This window comes from Solenopsis invicta, chromosome 1, assembly GCF_016802725.1.
Source record: "Solenopsis invicta isolate M01_SB chromosome 1, UNIL_Sinv_3.0, whole genome shotgun sequence".
Taxonomy (NCBI): domain Eukaryota; kingdom Metazoa; phylum Arthropoda; class Insecta; order Hymenoptera; family Formicidae; genus Solenopsis; species Solenopsis invicta.
Genome location: NC_052664.1, coordinates 30,817,758 through 30,838,271, shown reverse-complemented (window position 1 = coordinate 30,838,271; position 20,514 = coordinate 30,817,758). Strand labels below are relative to the sequence as shown.

The following is a 20,514-nucleotide window of genomic DNA, read 5'->3' as shown; positions in this document are numbered from 1 at the left end:
AATTACGATAAAACAACTATGAAAAAGTGAAGAGTGAGAATGGCAATAGGCATGAACATTTTAATTTCAAGCTTAAGATTACAAATCTTATAGGCCTATTCTGAAACTCTTAGATCGATATTTATACTCGATTTTTATGTTTAGAGTCTGAAGGTATTCTGTGATTGGTTGATGATATCTTAAGATTGTACTTGATATGATCTTAAAAACATAAAATCGAATTATAAATACCGAATTATACAAAAAATATGCAACGTCACTGATACCGAACTATCGTTAAGAATTACAAGATAGGCTTACTGAACAGCACTATTCTACGTTTTTATACAAATTTTAATAAGAAAATATAAATTTTAAGTTTCTTGATACTTTATATTACAGTTACATGTGTTTTCTTTTTTGTTGAAGAAAGAATATTTTTTTAGAATATATAAGATAATTTCTATATAAAATGATAAAATTATATATTATTAAATATAACATGTAATTGCGCATATTTCCAGATATTTTGTTCCTAAATCTCATATGTGAAACAATTTATAATATTCATTTATTTAAAAAATAGAATAATCACAAAAAGGTCATAAACAAGTCTTTTTAAGAATATTATAACGTTTATTATAATTAACAATATTTAAATTAGGAACTTTTGAACGGTTTGTCTACATCTCCAATATCCATTGCAATGAATTTATGTTATTTTCTTAATATTGTTAATGTTTTGATATTTAATAATTAGGTATTTTTTATAATTAGATTGACGAAGACTAAGTTAAGTCGAAAGTTATGACCTTTGTGATTTCATATATGAATTGACTGACTTTACTAAATGTTACACTATTTACATTTATGTAATCCTAATAAGATTATATATATATATATATATATATATATATATATATATATTTATATTTATATATATATATATATACATATTACATTACAACTATACATATTATACGCAATGTTCAGTAAACAAAAAAAACTTAGTATGTATTTAGTAAAAGAAAATAATTAAAAGAGAAACTTCATCCCTGCTACTGTACTGTATAACTCTGTAAGTATAACTCTTTAAAGTCTAAACATGTAAACACTTATTCCTACGATTTTGTGTAACATCTGTGTGCATGAGTGCGCAATTCTATATAATTGAGAATGAAAATCGGTGAGATTATTATAATGTGTAACAATGCAGAATGCAATTTATGAATATAGATACGCGTTAATAGGCTTGTACATTATCCGTGTTCCGTAAATCGACATTTTTGTAACGAGAGATGCATTTGCCAGTCTAAAACGGTGACAGAAACTTTTCTAAATTATCATAGAATTTGCGAATATTTTGTATTGAAGAGAAGAAAGGAAATCACTTTTCTCTAAGACGCAATTGTTTTTAGTTTTACAAATACATTTTTTAATATTTGTTTATTATTATTCATTAATTATTATTACGAATTGGAATACATGCGAATTTGATGACTGTTGCTTATGATTTTATATATTTGTCATAATTATAATATTTTGTTTTCTCCTTACCCCAATAACAAAATAAGTTATTGGAATACTACAATTAGACTCTAATTCCTATCGTTATGTGTTTCCAGGTTATTTGTCTACCGACATTGTATTCACTTGCAGCAAAATAATCTGAAATAAAACATTTATTCTTAAAAATGTTGTATTAGTACTTTTACGTAATTTTTAAAATTACATGCTCTGTGTATCGCGCGATAAATTTTTTATGTACTTCTTTTCATATTATAGTATGACTTGATTATGATTATGATTAAAAATAAGTTATGACTGTTTCATAATTATATTTATTTAAATAAATAAATACAATTATAATATTTAAATAGATTTAACTTTAATAGTGGTAGAAAGTCCTTAGCTTTAAGTTTTGCACCGAAACTTTTAGACGATAAAAGTTCATAAGTTTTGAAGTGAGAGTTTTAAATTAAAAATTTAAAACTATTGCTTTGAAACTTATGAGCTTTTATTGTCTAGGAATTTGCAAGCTGTCTGAAAAACAATAGAAGATCATTAATAACGAAAAATTCCAATGACTGAACTTCTGTTTTCAAATAAAGATCAAATTTTGCCAAAAAAAAACTAAGCTTTCTATTGATATAATTTACAATTTTTTTTTAATATTTATGTTTTTCAATATTAAATATTTTTAATATTATGAATTCAAGCTCATTACATGAAAAATAATTTTGTAACTGTTAATAACTAGATAAGTAGTTTTATCGATTGTCTGTGATAACGTAGACAACACGCATTCATTATGCAATAGAATATACAAGTAGGTCACATGATATTACAAACCTTGAGTTAGTGAAAGGCACTTCTTGTCTTCTTAACCAGTTGACAGTATCTTTTACACTTCTGCCACACAATCTGTGATCGTATTTTCATCCCACGCTATTGATTAATGTAAGTAACAATTATTTAAATAGTATTTAATAATTTGATTTATTTATATATTTACATATATAATATACATAATACGTTTCAATCAGTGTAGAAGATCATAGTGTAATAAAAGTATATTTAATACTCAATTTAAAGATATTTGAAGATTATTTTTTGTATTCTCTAAATTAATATAGTTTTTCAATTTCTAAATTTCCTGTAATTTAGCTTCTGTAAATTTAACTTTATAAAATTATATTTCATAGAATTACTTTTTCATGGAACATTGAACAAATTTGTTTATAATGCATTTATTTGCATAAAGTTTTTATTTTGTTAGTACACTTAATTTACTTAATACTTTTAGTTGTATGTAAATTTATATTTAAATGCATGCCTGTAACATTTGCATCTTGCAGATATAACATGAAACTATATAGCGTTTCGGACGGTCCACCGTCTCTTGCGTGTCGGCAGCTGTTGAAGGCTTTGGATATTAAGTACGAGTTGATCAATATAGATTTTGGGAAAGGCGAACATATGACTGAAGAATACGAAAAGGTACAGTTTATAAATAAAGAAATTATATAAATAAATAGTGTTGAGCAAGCAGTAAACTATCGTGAATCTTGCAGTTAAATCCACAAAAAGAGATACCTACACTTGTCGACGATGATCTTGTAATGGGCGAAAGGTAAGAAGTTGCATATTAAAAGTACTATTACTTATCAAAATTGAACATTTTTTTCGATATTATAAATTCAACAATGTGTCTATCTGATATATGGACAATTACGTGCATGTAAAATTTAATGGTAAATAATTATATTTTGCATACACGCTCTTTAAATCGTACGGTAAAAATTTATTTACAAGACTGAAAAAATTTAGTTACTCCTATACAGGGATATTTTTTTACTCTTATTATTATAGAATAGCAAATCTTATCTTAAATAATTGCACAAACTCAGATTTAGAGAATGATGTTTCACTATACGAGATTTATTAGAACACATAAGTGCAGATATAATTCTTACTATCTGCTGTAAGATAGAAAGAAGGAAATCCATGTTACAGATTTTATTTATAACATTGTCCGACTTTTGCATAATTCATATCATCTTATCGCGTTACGTTGCAGCAACGCAATTCTGCAATATTTAGCCGATCAGTACGATACGAGCGGTAAATTTTATCCGAAGGAGCCGAAACTGCGAGCGATTGTCAATCATCGCCTGTGTTTCAATTTAGCGCTTTATTATCGTAACATCAGCGAATTTACTGTAAGCGCGATTGTCGATTGAATTTACGCGGCGTATTCTTTGAATGCGCGCATTTATAAGTGCTCATGTTGTAGTTGCTGCCGATATTCTTTGATTATCAACGCACTCCGTTGAGTATCAAGAAAACAAAAATAGCGTTAAATGTCTTTAACACGTATCTGCAACGCGAAAATTCCGAGTATGCAGCAGGCAGTGAGTATAAATATAAATATAAATAAATTATATAAATAAATTATATAAATAAATAAATATATATATAAATAAAAACAAATATATATATAATAAATATTTTTTTGTTAATTTTTATCAATTTATAATTATATATTTATTATTGAAAGCTATATTTGTTACAATATAACAAGAAATTTATATTTGCACTTCTCAAGTTATTGTACATTTATTAACAGACAATTTGACAATCGCCGATTTTCCCCTGATAACTGCGACAATGTGTCTGGAAGCTATCGACTTCAAATTGGATGCATGGCCTTATGTGGCGAAATGGTATAACAATTTCAAACAGAAGCATCCTGATCTCTGGGAAATCGCGGCGGGTGGAATGCGAGAAATCAGCTATTTTGAAAAACATCCGCCCGATTTGTCCAATATGGATCATCCGACATTGGCGGTGCGCAAAAATATTTTGAAAGATTTCTGTAGCAAAATCGAATAATTTTGACAAAGTTACAAACACTTTCTACTTTAGATAAATTTGCAATTTCTCTAAGCGTGTAGTATGAAAAGAATTCAAAAGAATAATAATAAAAGCATAACGTTTATACTAAAAACTAGATTTATTATTAACACAATCACATTCATTCGATAATTTGCACAATGTTTCCATAATATTTATCTTGTATATCCACATTAAACTAGAATCTCTATTACAATATTTTTTTACAATAAATGTTGTAATTACTGCGGTTACAACCATGGTGTGTGTTAACTTTTGTGTTATTGACAGTATATGTACAAGTGAAATAAATCTGTTGACATACATTCCGACGTATTTTTTATCAAAGTGTTAGAATTAATTGCAAAATTTGTAAATATCTGTCATAATTATGTACATAAAATTGTATTTAATAACACAAATAGAGATAATTATTATTGGTGTAAATTTAAAGAGGAATTTAAAAAGGAAATATCGGTGTAAAATAATTCTATGAAAATGTCGCCTATGTGACACTTACAAAAATATATTTACGGTCAATATATAAGACGTAATTTGTTTATAGAAATTTATGTATAGATACAGATATTCCTAGTAATTCGAGTTTGACGAGACTTTTGTAGTTTCGTCGTAAACAAATTTTAAGCCGTTCACGAACCTTAATAACTCCCAAATTTCGTTATATTAACTTTATTTAGTGTAACACGAGAACGATGAATATCGTAAATTGAGCTGTCACGTGCCGAGTATTCCTGGCGTATTAAATATCTCTCGGTTTACAGACTATAAACATCACAAATTTCGACACCGTCCGAACATTATGGATAGAAGGACTTAGAATAAAAATAAAACTATCAACCCTGTAATATTACGCTAATTCCGTGAGATAAGAATATCACTATGAGCCATTTGTATCGATCTGCAAATGCGTATTGCGGTAAAACATCGGTATCATGAATTTTTGTCACGATAGATCTGCTAAATAACATCTATACGGATCAACAATATCTTCAGAGACGAAAAACGTTATTTAGAGCTAATTCACTATTTCTGATTGTCTTATATATTATTCATATCCGTTTGTAACTTCCATTACTGACATTACATTGAATATTATGATAGCGTGAAACAGTCGAGTAAAAATATCGATCCAAATATTATTTCTAACATATTTTCCACGATTTATTTGAAAACGTATTGAAACCGACAAATCTCGTTGCATTTGAATTTTTTGCCGATTCATTTTCGATAGCGCGCTATAATGTTAAAAATTGAGTTTATCGAGTTTATTTTAGTAAATAGCAAATTGTCTTTATTTCTTAATATATCAGCAAGTTTCCTCTCCTTACAGAAGTTTACTATTGGCAATATTAATCGATATTAATCGATTATTAATTACTTATTTTGCGTATTAAGAGTATTGCTAGTGCTTTTAATACTTTTATTAAAATGAGTAATTAATCGTTGGCTAATTTAATACTGTCAATATTAAGTTCCTGTAAGGATCGTAGAATCTCTCATCTGTATGTAGGAATACCTAAAGAAGTTTTACGTAGTCGCTTATGTAGTCGATCTAAAATTTTGTTCATGCTAATTGAGCTACAGTTATCACATATACATACATCGATAATATGTACATTAATACCATGGAGATATCTCCTAGATCCAATATGTGAATACTTTGATTGTAGCCTTTCAAAAAACGATGATCGTATAGCAAAAGAGTAGAAAATATCAATAAGAGAGAATATTAACTATTATTTGTTAATAATATTAATTGTTATTAATATACTTTTATGAGATGTTTCTTAACACTAAGCTCTTTAAAAACTTTTTTATGCATTTTAAAATCATTTTTTTTACTTTGCAGTTTTAATTACACGTATTTCATTACACGTATCTTACTATGTTTAATGAGCTTTTAAATAAATTAAAAAATTTAAGTAAGTACTTGTTCAAAAAGTATTAAATTGAAGACAGACTTTTTATTGCATTTGTTTACTTAATTTTAATCTGATTTTCTCGATTGATTTTCAGAATTGATGCTAAAAAGTTAAATTAATTGAAAATGACTGATATTGATGGAATGATACACCATTAATATACTTCAAGGTATAGTCTTAAGAATTCAAAAGATTTAAAAGTATTGCTAGAGTAAATCTATTTTCTGGCCGAATTCGTATTCATACTAATAAACGATGATGTTTCTGATCATCGAGCCATTGCCAATGAGACCTACGTAGCTCTTTGTTACCATTGTATTAATTATTGCTTTGATTTTTAATGTGTTTAGTCACCGAACCCTGCCCGAGGGCGAGCGTAGGTGTGATTTTATGTAACCGGTTCGATAATCGATCGCATCACGCGATGATCCATCTGTCACGCCGTGCCTGTGTCTCCTGCTCCACCTGCAAACGAAAATTGTGTTATTCACAGTGATTTTAACGGTCGTTAACAGAAATCTCAATCAGCATGCAAAACACGTGTTTTGTTTTTTATCGATTCAGTGGAAAAAACGCGTGGAAACTTTCCTACATTGATATCCTCGATACTTTATTAATTACGACGCGCAATCGCAAAAAAAATTACAAAAATACAATTGCTATTTTGTTCATACCCTAATAGCACAAATCTTCTAAAGATATCCATAGAACATTCTAAGGATATACGTCTTATGTGCTATTTGGTTAATTATTCTCTTTTACATTTATTTGTATTTTGCAATGCACAATGCAAGATAAATTCCAGATTTTGTAAAAATTTATTATACTGTGTTTAGCACAGTAACTTCAAAAACAAAAGACAAATAAATTCAATTTATTATTATTTTTATCCCATGTCTAATTTTCTTTGAAATAAAAATGTATGATTTATATTTCTTAATGCGTGTTTGTAAATTTAAATTGCGATCCTATCTTTACTCTCTTTAAGTTTTCTATTTTTGTTTATATTACTATATTCGTAGAAAATTACCACGCGAAATCAGATTTAATTCATATCCAACGCAAAAAGTCACGGATATCCCATTACTATATGGAGATGTGATTTTATGCTTTCATCATGTTTCATTTAATTTTAATGTATAACGAAAAATTTCTAATCGAACATATAATCGATTGAATTACATGGGATTACCCGTCTCGTTTTGCAGGTAAACAATTAACAAACTGAACTGACAACAGGAACAGTATTATTAAATACCGAACACCATGACACATGTCGCTATGCATCATTCCAAAAATTTATGAGGGACACACGGATATATGTATACATTTAAAAATAAAACTGACTTGGAACATTTATGAATACCTGTAACATTCACCGAACACGGAACAGGATACTAAACAGACCACTATGAACTAAGATAAGATAAATAGATATGAAGAAACTTTAGAATTTTATAAAGGCATTCCTCATTACACGCATATGCTTTCAAGTAGATATACAGGGTGTCTCGTGACTGTCTTTTGCTTTTTTTTTCAAAGTTACATCTTTTTTAATTAAAACACATACATGAAAACCCCGGTACTCTTTGAAAATTATAAAAAAAAGAGAATAAGAACTTTCAGACGTGAAATAATTTAAATAGTCAAGAAAATTCTATTCTTTTTTTTTAGTTTTAAGGACTCTGCTTTTTAAGGAAATTTTAATCTTTATCACTTTTTCTATTTAACTTTAAGAAAGATAAATACTATAGAAGATGTTAAGTTAGCCGAAAAGAAAGAAATATAAAATAAAGGCGATACTTCTCTAGAATACCCTGTATATTAGCATTACCCGCTATTAGCGTTCGGCGTTTACGCTACGTTACATTAATCACTTAGGCGCTAGCTCAGACAGCAATATAACATAATGCAACTCAATATTCAGCGCTTACACAAGATGATTTGCGACTGCCACTCGCTAACAAATCCCTGCTCAATTACCCAGCCATGTTTCGTACCTCGAGCGTTACAACAAGGTACAACAAAATTCTACACGGTGCTAATCGTCGCCAGCCAACTATCACGATCACGTTCGATTCGATCTTGATCACTTCCCGCACCTGATTCCTACCTGATTTCTCTCTTACCGCCTCACGCGTGGCTTCGCCACCAGCCTGATCGTTCTCATACCTTGTAGATTACGAGGATCATGCGAATAGCTGTTGCTGACGACGGTGGTGGTGGTGGTGGTGGTGGTGGTAGTCGAGGTCGAGGTCGAGGTCGAGGTCGAGGTGATGGGGGTCGAGGTAGAAGGAAGGACACGGCGTGATTGGGTTTCGGAGATCGAGCTGTACTGTTGGGGGTTGTTAACATGTCGAAGAGCGATGGGCTGATTGTTGCTGCTGCTATTGTTGTTGTTGTTGTTGTTGCTGATCGGCAATAGAGTCTGACCGTCTCCGTGCGCGGCGGAAACGCCGTAGCTCCTCAAACGATGCTGACGTTGCTGTAGAGACGCTCTGCGACCCCTAAGGATACTCCTGCTGCCCCGTTGCTGGCCGCCCCCCGTGGTACTGCGTATTATATATTAAGCCCGAGACTGTCATCAGTCGTTCTCTCGATTATCTCCGTACGGGGGTAGACACCTGCTGGTGGCTCCTCTCGCAGCGCGGTGTGTCTCGTTGGTCTTTTTTTTTAATATAATCAAGAGGGACTATCGCGTGTTTCTTGAATATTTCGGTACCCGAATTTCCCTTTTTCATGAGGACTACGTTTCTCATGTGTTGACATAAAATCTCGACAATCGGAGCAGAGGGTGGAGGGCACGGGCATTCGTATCGTAGAAATCCGGCGCAATTCGATTGGACTTTTTTTTTCTCACCAAGTCTTAATTATATAATAATTGAACCATTGTATAGAATAGTACTCATGTATCATATTTTGCTGATTTTAAAAGAAAAGGATAATTCATGAAAAATTATATAAGGTAAAAACTTGTATACTTATTTATAATTGTTACATATTTTACTATTTATAGTACTAATTTCTCGATGATTTTATAAGAAGAGAAATCTAATGCTCGTTTCTATTATTGTAAATTAATTTTAATGAAAATAAAACTTATTTTTTCCAGTTCCATAAATAGCTTACAACACGAATATCGCAAGATTTCTATGACTATCGGGATACTAATTAATCAGATGAAATAATGGGACGAACAAACAAGAGCGCGTGACTAAATTATAGATTGAGGGCAAAATAGTACACCGTTCCAGGATGCTTTACGAGCACGACCGTTAAGTCAAGCAATCTCTTAAGATTTCCGACGGCAATGACAGGATTACTCCTGAATCTAATACGTGTCTTATCGATCCAATTTTGAATAAGGGTTTGAACGAATAAAAATAGCTAATACAGACACATAATGCATCGAAGCTAACTGAATGATCAAAAGGAAAATAATATTGGGGAAAAGAAGCATGAAGAAGAGGCATGCCGGTTGCTTTAAAAGGAAGATAAGCTAATGAAAAGTAAGCTAAGCTTAAAGGTTTGCATGCAGAATGAAGGTAATCGAAAAAATGTTATAAATCATGCGCCTATTGACATTTATACCGCTTGCCCTTTTACAGAAAATTCATCGCAAATAAATTAATGGCTCTATTGAAAGATGTCTCTTAGTCTTATAATTTTTACTATTTAAATAAATAATAATTTACTTGCTTGCACATACAACAATACGAAGGAATAAAATTCTGATTATTAATTTAGAAATGTTTCTTTTTCTAAATTAAATTTTCTAAATTAAATTTGCATATTATTGCCCTTTCTTAAAGATATTACAACACATATCTGTATCACATAAATCAGAGGTATTTTTGAAAATCATATAGAAATAATAAATTTATTTGATTTGCTAAATATTTCAATTTTTTGCATTGGGCTATTTTTTACATAAGAATTATTTACAAGTTTGTTTGCTGTAATCTTATGAAGTTTAAATAATAATCTAGATAATTATTACTAAAAAAGATGAATTTTCAGTAGAACCAGAGCAAGACATATGAGATGTATTTTCTTACCTTGTACTGTGACTCATGAGGACTACGTTTCTGTAACAGCATATAATGGATCCTGATTGTTGGGAAGCGAGTGATGAAGTGATATCGATATCAAAGACAATACAACAAGCAACTTAGCAAGTTCATTTTTCATCCTAATCCTTTTCTCTTCATTCAAACAGTTCAGGTTTTTTTAAGAGCCGAAAATGGACATTCTTTTTGTAATTTTAATAAAGAAATTTTGTAAATATTATTGATATATTTATGCACAACACTTACTAACAGTAGAAAAAATAATATTTAGATTTATTATAAATTATTTTTGCTTAATGTAAAGTTAAAAAGTATATCAGTTTTTAAATAAATTCCAATTAATCTATATAAATTTAATAAATTTGCATTTTCAAATTTTAAATATGAAGATACTGAAATTTATTTTTGAACTGTGTGCTCGCATTGTTCACAGAATATAAGAAATAGCAAATTCAAGATTTATTTTAATTACTAGAATTCTCTTGAAGTTGCTTTTAAACGTTTAGAAAAATGTTGAACAAGGGAAGTTAAAAGATTAGCTTATACATTGATTAATATATTTCATGATATATCTAAATATATCATTATTATCATATAAAAAAACATACAAAATATTCTAGCTTTTATGCCGGTTACATTGTCATTTCTGTTGTTACTGTAAAATATATTCATTTAATTATTCTTTAAATCTGTTGTATATTCCAGGCATCCTGTATATAAAACTATATTAGTGCTACTCTTCAATTTTTATGTCAAGCGTGACGATGTGCAACGAGTTGCGAAACTCTAAATGCGAAAGAAAACCGCAATACGCTTTTGCATAAATCGACGTAATCGGCTCCGTATCTATATGCAGCGAAACAAAATGTCTCGTATGATTTGAAAATGTCATCGCACATGTAGGAGTAACGTTAGCTGCGAAGCTGCGAAGTAAAGGCTGGTGAGACGCAAAACAAACTGTAAGAATTGTCTCAACGCAAATCCAGATCAAAACTCAAGGATTTCTCAAATAAAAAGAACAATCGCAAATAATACAACGGTAAATCATAAAAAATTCCTATGTTCTTTTGTTTTTATATTGTTCGCGTTCGATCGGGTGCGCTTTGCGACGAAAGGGGGATTTATTGAAACCGTACGTTTTGCGAAGACGAACGTATAAAGTTTTCCAAGAATACTCTCTATGTTACTTTACTAAAGCGCCTTTATAAGTTATAGTTTATTACGGTTCGGAAAAATCGCAAGAACTAAGGCAGTAGATAAATGTATAGATTATGTAAGTAGGTAAAGCACATCCTACTCAAGTGAGACTACGCGCTGCCTCTATTCTGGTGCCAAATAAGGTAAAAGATAACAGTCCGATATTGTAGCAAGAGTAAAGAAGATGTATAGAGAGATAGACAAATCGTCTCGGACGAATGAGAAGTTCGCTAGAGAAACTAAAGACTAAAAGATAAATTAAATGTACTCCGAATCTTTTAAAAGTGCATACCATAGAAACGCGTTGTATATAGAATACAGACTGAGAAAACGTACCGGAGGAGCCTTGTTATGTAATCTGGCCAATTATCCGGGAACATTACGAGGAAGAAACCCACCGCAATGAAGATCATGCCGGCTAATTTCATGCCCATGAAGGTTGCCCCGTAAAAAATAACGTCCAGTGCTGCACAATATTAATAAGTGGTGAGTAATGGATTTTATAAATAAAATAAAATAAAAAAATTCTTTTTTCAATATTTTTATTGAAAATCAATTTTATTCAAAACTTGTGTTTTCAAACAAGGGATGTTCTTTCATTTGTCATTTCTACAACCCTTTCGAAGAATTCAATCTTCGATCTTAGATGATTACTGGTGTTTTATTGAAAAGTGCCACGTTTCATTATTTCAAAATAACTAATTGATCATTTTACTTACCAGCAGAAACAGGTACAGCTGTTATTAATCCAAGAGTAATGAACAGGTCGTAGGTGAGCACAATGCTGAAATTACCGAGCATATTCGCAACTGTGAACAAATCCGAAGTGTATATATCAGTTACGAGAGTACACGTTCTCATCACTCATGTCAAATAATAATCTAGCTCAGCGTTAGTTCAGACCTAAATGGAGGATGCTGGCGGAGAGTAACGCTGCCCATGGCAATCTTGCCCAATGTATGGTTTCCACTCCGGAAAAGTACAGAGCCAGGCAAATCGGCCATAACAGGGCGGCGTTGCACAAACCGATAAGAGAGAAAAATAAAGATTTTTGGCCGAACGTAGTTTCTCCTATTACTTTCTTAAAAAGGACCTGAGCAAGCAAATGATTTATCAAAAATTTAATATAAAAATGTAACGGATTTGCAATTGTAATACAGATTGCTAATGCATATTATTCACTTACTTTATAAACGGCAGAGCCAGCTGCCGCTGCAGTAGCTAAAACGACACCCCCTAACGTCGGACTTCCAGTTATGCCGTCCATATAAGCTAAAAGCGCGATACCGGTATTACAGAGGATTACCGCGACTATCTGCAAATGACAAGAAAAGCTTCATATTAAGTTTGATATAATTAAAACTTGCGTTACAAAAGACACACGTAAAGAAAAGATACATAAATGCCAAAGTATTACAAATAAAAAAATGCTATTTAAATTTTTTTTAATGTGCAATAGAATCTTTATTATCTATTTCTTTTAACTTCATAAAGATTTAACATGCTTCTAGAAATAATTTTCGAATTTAATAAATAATATGTACATCAGCGTAAGTGATATCAAATTTTAGCAGTTGCCACAGAATCGAAATAAAAATTGAATGCAATTTTTTTTTTTTTAACTACTAACCCTCACGCCCACGAATTGTTCGTGAAGAATGACCCACGAGAGCAGATAGACGCATGAAACGTTGGTTGCGAATAACGCCATCACGTCCGTGGCTAGCAGTATCCTCAACGAAAGTATGTACAAGTAATTCGTGATAACCCACAGGCCGCAGAAAAGGCTGCATCTGATTAAGAAGCGACCGCCCGTGAAACCCTTATCGCGGAAACCGCGGAGGCTCTCGGCGATTATCTCCGAAGGGGTGGCGCACCTGGTTCTGGCTGCCCAACAGATGAAGTATACCGGAAAGTATAAGACTTTCCAGTTGGTGCAGAACCACGTCGTGAAGAAGGGCGCATCGTATGGAAGAATGATCTGAAGATAATGATTGTCATCTCGTTGAAGACGGGAAAAAGGAGGCTTGAAGCAGGAATGGGAAGTCATAACTTCAATGTTACTGTATCGTTACTTTTATTTTTGTATAATAACGAGTTGATAATGGCGTTACAATGTTTTGTAATGGTAATGATAACGCTAGGGTTGGAAAACAATCACTTTTAACAAATCACTTGTTATTATGCATTACCCGTTGAAAAAAGGAAGTTAGTTGATTCGTTATTTTTCAATGAGTGTATAATAATAAGTTGATTGTCAAGTGACTATTCTAATCCCTACCATTACTATTTTAAAAAATTGTAACATTATTACCAAATTATAGAAAGATATTGTAAAAAAGTAACGAGTAATGAGTAACAGTGTTACTTCCCATCCCTGGTTTGAAGTGAGCTCACATGTTGATGATGAAGTCCGGTCACGGAGGAATTTGCAGACTCGGACGAGATCTTGTTTGATTTATGAAAATACAAATACTTAATGCAATGAGTTGCTCCAACCCAGCTCGCGGTTACGCATATCGTCACGCACACCCCGAAATATATCTGCAATTATAAAAATAATTAGAATCTGGACGTCGCATGGCGTAGCAATCACGCGGACTAATTTCGATATAGATAACTAGCGTAAGTGTCGATAAATAGGTCGAGAAAAGTGATATTTTGAGTCTCTTCCTTTGGCCATTGCGTTTAGTCTACATTTTGTTTCATCTATTATCAGCAACTTTAGCTTCAAGTTAGAAATGCAAACGACCTTCTTTGCGCTTTCCGCGCAGCAAGAGGCGAAGCAAGTCGAAATTGAACTCGGCTGCTGTGGCTGCTGCGGCTGCTGAACCACCGGAGTCGAGGTCACGTGGGTCGATGATTGGGTTTGGCCTGTCGGTTGCACGCCGGTCCCACTATCGCCGCCGCCTCCGCTTCCAGTGGCCTCCAGAGTGCGATAACTCGACGCAGAACCGCCTTCGACGACGCTGCAACCCTGCTGCTGTTCGCATCCTAGAATATTGATGCTCTTGCCGAATTTCCGTGGAACGGTACCTCATGAGGTGAAAATATCTTCATCCTCATCAATTTATTCATGTGCAAAGAGTTTTAAATAGTGTGCATCTTAACTTGAATTTTTTTATTACAATGTATTTTACTTGATAATTGCTATACATAATTAAATTGTGGATTGTAGGGTCACTGTATCAGTCACTAAACTGTCACCAGTTAACAGTCAACAGTAAATGACTGTTTAAGAAAAATATTAAAATAATAAGACTTCAAAATAAAGTGCAAATTAATTGATAATTTTTAGATCTAATTTTCATGCAGATGTAATTGCTTAAATTATTATTGTTTACTTGAAAATATAATTATATTGTTTTTGTTTGTTCATTGATTGGTTCAATTTCTTATTTGTTCATTGACTGATGCAGGTAATTCCACGATTGAAGTAAAAGGGCAAGAAGGCTATGGATTAAATTTTATCTATTCAGACTACCGTCTAGTAGCTGTGTAAAGTGTGTGCGTGTGTAAAGGGTGTGACTTTAATGCGCGGAAAGTGATACGACGCCGGTGTGCGGCTTTTCTTAAGCGTGTCTTGACTTTGAAATTTTGCAATTTTATTTAAATATTAAGCGGAATATGCTCAGCGAATTGAAATATTACGCGCGCATCATGCGAGAGTTTTAATAATGCATAAATATTGGTACTTAAAACTAATACTATAGAGCTGATATAGGCTTCAGTCTAAAATTCTAAGTTTCTCTTCTCTTAGATATAAATACTAGAGATACTACGCTATGAATCCATCGTTGCTAGATTTGTTGCATTCTCCAATCAGTGTCAAAATGCGATTGTCGACGATCACTATATATCATCTTAAACCATTAGATCTCCTTCCAGTCACAGATTCGACGTGAAGCAAAACGGCGAATTTCTTCAAGAAAATTTGATAATGAATTATTCATATATTTTTCAAATTTTACGTGCAATGATTTCGCAATTAAATTGCGATAGGACATCTACTTAAAAAAAGAAAAGATAAAATTTTAATTCAAAATTTTTTAAATCTTGTAAGAGACATTAAGGATCACAATGAAACTTCATATAAATCATGTTAAATATTCAATGTACTTATGTAAAAAAATTCAGATTTGTTATTAATTTTTAATTACATTTTTATTACGTTTCTGCTTTTTATTGAAATAATTTTTGATCCAGGTAGAAAATTAGCGTCAAATTTTTGTATTACTTTGAAATATAATATTAAAAAATTTGTATTTTTTCAAAATTTTTTCATTATTTTTGAAAACATGTGTAATATATTTAGATTATAGATGAGATTAATTCAGGAATAATCGTTGAAGACAATTTTTACACTCCAGAAACGAAAAAATGAGTCATAGTTTAATTTTCTTTATAGATCAAGAATAAAAAAGAAATCCGTACTTACCTTTTTACATTTTACTTTTTTTTTTAGAAAATATTGATTAAATCAATATACATAATGACCACAAATACTAACAAATTGTCAGACAATTAATAATAACAATTGTTAATAGGAGTATAAGAATCGCTTCAAGCAACGCAAAAAAATTGTTTTCGGATTTTGAACTATTAAAATTCTTCATCTTCAATACGATTATTTCCAAAATCTCGAATAATTCACGGCAGCAGTTATCATTAGGTTATCATTTTCCTCAGCTTTTCACCCTCCAGTATCTGCGACTGAAAGGATATTCGAGAGGGGGGATAAGGGTCGGTCCAACACAATCTACATCAACGCGCAAATTTACCTGAAGCGTGGAGCGCAATCTGGATGGGAGTGATGAACGGACCGTGGGTCTGCTGATCTTCGATGAAGGCTATATTCGACGTACGCGATCGTCGTGGGTGAAATATCGTCGGTACTTCACCAACTCCTCCGCTACCCATGGCTTAAGCGCGTTCTTTGAAACATGTCATTAGAAAAAGATTTGCGTTCAACGTGTGCCGACGCGACACGCTATCCCGAGCTATACATCAACCTCGAACCGATTCATGCGAAGCACCTGGTGCATATCTCATGATTTTCCGACTTGTTGATCTCCCGATCATGTTCGTGGGCGTGCACCAGCGATGAACACCTCGGTGCGTTTCATCAGAGTTGCCTCGCACATGCAACAACACCCTATGACCGAGACTCCATTTCCATTCTTACAAATTCGATACTTGTTACAACTTGTTAATCTAACGCAAGTACAGCGACAATAGATCTCTTATCGAATGGTACGTTAGTGCTGCAAAATCGAAACGATGGTTTATACGAAACGTATAAAACCAAACGGCATCATAATATAATTATGATGACCATATTTTCTTAGAGAAAATAAAGGTTGAACTTGAAAAATGTAGAGTTTCGTTCCATAGTCGACAAACCAGTTTGTGACTGTTAGAAGTTTTTGTATTTCAAAATTTTTTTTAATACCAAAATGAAATTGTATAGTTTTCTGATTTGAAACTGTGTTGAGACAAAATCTTGGTTTAAATTTCAAACAAGTTCAAAATAATAAAACATAAAAATAAATCTGAATAATAAAAAAGAACATAATTAACAAAAGACAAAACAAAAACTAAATTGTACGAAACTACATTTGTCGGTTATTTGCGTAAAAAAAATCGCTAATACAATATTAGACATTTGAACTAATTAGAAAACAATTTAGTTTAATATTGTTAAAATAAAGAGGAAAATTAAATCAAGAAGAATAAATAAATTTAAAGAAAAGCTACCTGAAAAAAAAAGATTTTTTACAACCAGGTCCTTTACAACAAAGGACGTAGGTATAGTTTAGATAAGAAAAAAAAAACATTACAAGCACGTTTTGTGTATCGATTTGGTACGAACAAACACGGAGACCATTTCCGCGCGGCTCGCGCTTCGATATCTGATCTCGACAAGGCAAAGTCGCCGGCTGAAACGAAATCAATTCCGATGTGTGCTCGGAGCTCGACTCTATTACGTATTATACGACGGTTATGAAGCACACTTGTACATAAGTGTTTGTACAATTAAGCCGTTTTTGAACTCTGAAATAATGAAGCGGACAAATTGCATTTTAGCTAGCGGCATTAAGTGTCAGAAATTAACGGCAAATTTTCGGCACAGGATAAGCACGAATTTTACATTGCGCGCTAAATTGTTATTACGCAGCACTGTTAGCACAATTACCAGCGCGAGATTAGCAAATTTACAGGAGGCAGATTTCGGATACAGCATGCGGATAAGTCTATCTAATCCGGGAATTGTCGCACAGTGTATCGTCTTCAATCAAGAGGAACTCGAAATCGAACCTATTCATTCAGTTTTAACATTTTGACGTCAATTTCAAGTCAAGTTTCGAGGTCCGCTTCGAAATTTTAATTTAGGTTGGAGATACAAAATACATAAGAATTTTAAGACATACACACGTAGCAATTTTGACAAAAATTTCAAAAATTTGCCGACGTAAACAAGAGATTAAATTGCCAATCGACGTGATAATTGACGATTACAAGGCAACTCCACATGTTGTGGCGAAAAGTCGCATGCCCATTCCCGGATTTCGTCAAGCTCGATAGAAAAACGTCGTTTCACAACATACCTTCCTTACGTTTCTCTTCCAAAGTCGCGTCACTTTCGAGTCGCGTATCCATGGTTCATGGTCCACCCGGTGATTCGACCGGACTCCTCGCGCTTAGCACGTCAATTTATCACGGAATGACCAATGTCACAACGGCATCGTAGCTGCGGATCGCGGAAAATCAGATTTCTGCTCTCTTCGCTCTAGTCGATCGAGTCGCGGCGTTACTTAATAACGGACCTCGCCTGCGACGTAATTAATTAGCCCGAAGTGGCGCGATTCATCGCCGCCACCAGAAATCCGTCCGCGGGATTCATTATGAGCCGTTTATTGCACGAGCCACGCGTGCATGCTCATTTTTGAGAATTCGCGCGTGTCGTGTGTACGCAAAGAACCTGCTGTGTTGGCGCGCGATGATCCTCGCACACCCTGGGAAGGGAGAGGGTGAGAAACGCGATGGTCTCTGCGCGCACTGCACGGACTGTGGTCAAAGAGAACTTGGTCTCAGGCATTCTGCCATGCCATTGATTGCCAGGCCACTCTCTCATAAGAGTTCGGTTAGTTCACTGGGCAGCTCGCGTCTGCGCCTGTACAGTCTGCAACCCCTTCGCCCGTTTGCGTCGTTCCAGTTGCAGCCGCTCGACGTAGCGACTACATACTGGGTGTCTCGAAACCACCGCTTGAGAGCTGTCCGTCCTATCTCGGTAGTGGGGCAAAGAAAACATGTGTGAAGAGCACAAGGAAGTTCTTTCATTATTTATCGTTCGTTAAATTATACTTTCTAGTCATTCTACATAATTTTTCGTACAATTCCTAAACCATTGATTACCCTATCTGTTGCCTCTTACAAGGAGGACGCTTGTGCTAGAAGTGAAAACGCTCTTTTGAAAAATGATTTATTGCAAAAGATAGTCCTTTGTGTCTATTAAGAATCTAAAATCCTAGCTTCAGACACCGTTTAATTTAATTAAAAAAAAAAAAAATAATAAAAAAAAACCAAATATAAAAATTTTTAAGACATTGGATCTACAAATTGCTTGGTAAAATGATAAATTTTGCGAAATGGAGAAAAAAAATTAATTTTATAATCAATGTTTTTTTTAATGTCGCAAAATAAAATGACACACAATAGATGTTTGTGTTGTTTGAAATCTTCAAAATTTTTGCTTAAAATGAGATAAATACTTTCAGACAGAAAGAGAAGGTAAAGATTCTAAATGTAAAAAGTGCAAGCAACACGAACAGGCTTAACTAACAGACTTTTAACTAATCTTCCTCCATTAAATTGCTTATCTTTTATATAAATAAAAATGTAAATGTTCGTTTGTTCAAAATCTTAAATCTTCAAAAGTTCTTCAACGAATGCTTTGAAATTTTGACACAACGTTGCATTCGAATACGCGCGTGTTTTTATATAAAAATTGTGCACCCACAAAAATTGTATACCGCGCTTTCTCTTTTCTTACTTTTTCATTTAACCAGACTGAGCCACAGCAACGCGTGGCGAAGCACAGCTAGTTCAAAATAAAACAAAAACAATAAGTTTACATATAATATGAAAACTTTTAATTACAAAAGATCTAAATAGTAAAAATTATTTCTATGTCCGTTATTATTATTATTAAAATGGAAAAATAGTACACACACCACTATCGTTAAATCAAATAACTCGCAGTATTTTATTTCTTCATTTTCGTACTGTCATATTATTTGTACTATTGTATTTACAATATTTGTAAGTTTATGTGTAATATAATTATATAATTGATAATAATTGATATGAAACTATTCTCACTGTTCGCTCGCACTATATTCCGTGTTATTCTCTATTTTCAGTTCTTTAGTTTCTACATTTCTATTTTGCGTGACTGACTCGAAGGAAACTTTTTCTTATACATATTCATAAAGCGCAATACTCAATGTCGTTTAATATCGCACGATTAACAGTTAGATAACGTTATACATATGAAGGCAAAGTTGCCAGGAACTTGAGGTGTTTTTGGTACAAGAAAAAAAACAGTCGATAAGTAGCTGAAAAAATATTTTATTTTTATTCCGTATTTTCTGAAATAAAAGATTTTCAATTAATTCTAAGTGACGTAGGAAACACACCTCACTAATATTATTTCATGATATCGTCGTCACTACATCTAAGTAGGATGTAAGTCATTTTGCATTATTCTTTTTGTAAAGAAGGTATAAGTACAAATATACTTAGATATATAAATAGGTACATTCATACACACAATGTGTTCGCGTGGTAAATTACAGATGGTGGAACATTTCAATAATAAATGTAATGTACAAAATCTTACTGCAATACACAAAAATACAACGTTTAAA

At 32.6% G+C, this 20,514-nt stretch overlaps 2 protein-coding genes and 1 long non-coding RNA gene across 14 annotated transcripts; 1 reads left to right on the top strand and 2 right to left on the bottom strand.

Annotated features, from left to right (window-relative positions):
- Nucleotides 1-1,070: 1,070 nt before the first annotated feature.
- LOC120358140 lies at nucleotides 1,071-2,428 on the bottom strand. The gene is made up of 2 exons (XR_005575079.1): nucleotides 2,332-2,428; nucleotides 1,071-1,647 (listed from the first exon to the last, which is right to left on the bottom strand). It is a non-coding gene; the product is annotated as an uncharacterized LOC120358140 (long non-coding RNA).
- On the top strand, nucleotides 2,215-4,489 carry LOC105201720 (glutathione S-transferase 1). Of its 2 annotated transcripts, XM_011169880.3 has the most exons (6): nucleotides 2,215-2,439; nucleotides 2,838-2,979; nucleotides 3,054-3,112; nucleotides 3,560-3,701; nucleotides 3,776-3,893; nucleotides 4,109-4,489. In XM_011169880.3, the coding sequence occupies exons 2-6, from the start codon at nucleotides 2,845-2,847 to the stop codon at nucleotides 4,372-4,374; spliced, it is 720 nt and encodes a 239-aa protein (XP_011168182.1). In that variant the 5' UTR covers nucleotides 2,215-2,439; nucleotides 2,838-2,844; the 3' UTR covers nucleotides 4,375-4,489. The 2 variants fall into 2 exon arrangements, with proteins under 2 accessions (XP_011168182.1, XP_025990220.1); XM_026134435.2 differs by lacking the exon at nucleotides 2,215-2,439 and having other exon boundaries at nucleotides 2,686-2,979.
- Nucleotides 4,477-18,754, bottom strand: LOC105201730 (putative thiamine transporter SLC35F3). Of its 11 annotated transcripts, none has more exons than XM_039450886.1 (12): nucleotides 18,193-18,752; nucleotides 16,366-16,518; nucleotides 14,337-14,578; nucleotides 13,982-14,128; nucleotides 13,215-13,565; nucleotides 12,771-12,899; nucleotides 12,488-12,677; nucleotides 12,304-12,393; nucleotides 11,921-12,050; nucleotides 10,376-10,405; nucleotides 8,490-8,869; nucleotides 4,477-6,782 (listed from the first exon to the last, which is right to left on the bottom strand). In XM_039450886.1, exons 2-12 carry the CDS (start codon nucleotides 16,502-16,504, stop codon nucleotides 6,754-6,756), a joined length of 1,857 nt encoding a protein of 618 aa, XP_039306820.1. In that variant the 5' UTR covers nucleotides 16,505-16,518; nucleotides 18,193-18,752; the 3' UTR covers nucleotides 4,477-6,753. The 11 variants fall into 11 exon arrangements, with proteins under 11 accessions (XP_039306820.1, XP_039306833.1, XP_039306807.1 ...); XM_039450881.1 differs by having other exon boundaries at nucleotides 6,656-6,782; nucleotides 8,431-8,869; XM_039450899.1 differs by lacking the exon at nucleotides 16,366-16,518 and having other exon boundaries at nucleotides 4,477-8,869; nucleotides 18,193-18,335; nucleotides 18,417-18,754.
- Between the last annotated feature and the right edge of the window lie 1,760 nt (nucleotides 18,755-20,514).

Coding starts and splice junctions, on each gene's coding strand:
- LOC105201720 (XM_026134435.2), top strand. CDS start 2,812: ATGCCTGTAACATTTGCATCTTGCAGATATAACATGAAACTATATAGC. Junction 3,113..3,559: donor GATCTTGTAATGGGCGAAAG/GTAAGAAGTTGC, acceptor GTTACGTTGCAG/CAACGCAATTCTGCAATATT. Junction 3,894..4,108: donor TTCCGAGTATGCAGCAGGCA/GTGAGTATAAAT, acceptor ATTTATTAACAG/ACAATTTGACAATCGCCGAT.
- LOC105201730 (XM_039450877.1), bottom strand. CDS start 16,504: ATGGGTAGCGGAGGAGTTGGTGAAGTACCGACGATATTTCACCCACGA. Junction 14,579..16,365: donor GATTGCGCTCCACGCTTCAG/GTAAATTTGCGC, acceptor TCAATATTCTAG/GATGCGAACAGCAGCAGGGT. Junction 13,566..13,981: donor CCGGACTTCATCATCAACAT/GTGAGCTCACTT, acceptor CATTATCTTCAG/ATCATTCTTCCATACGATGC.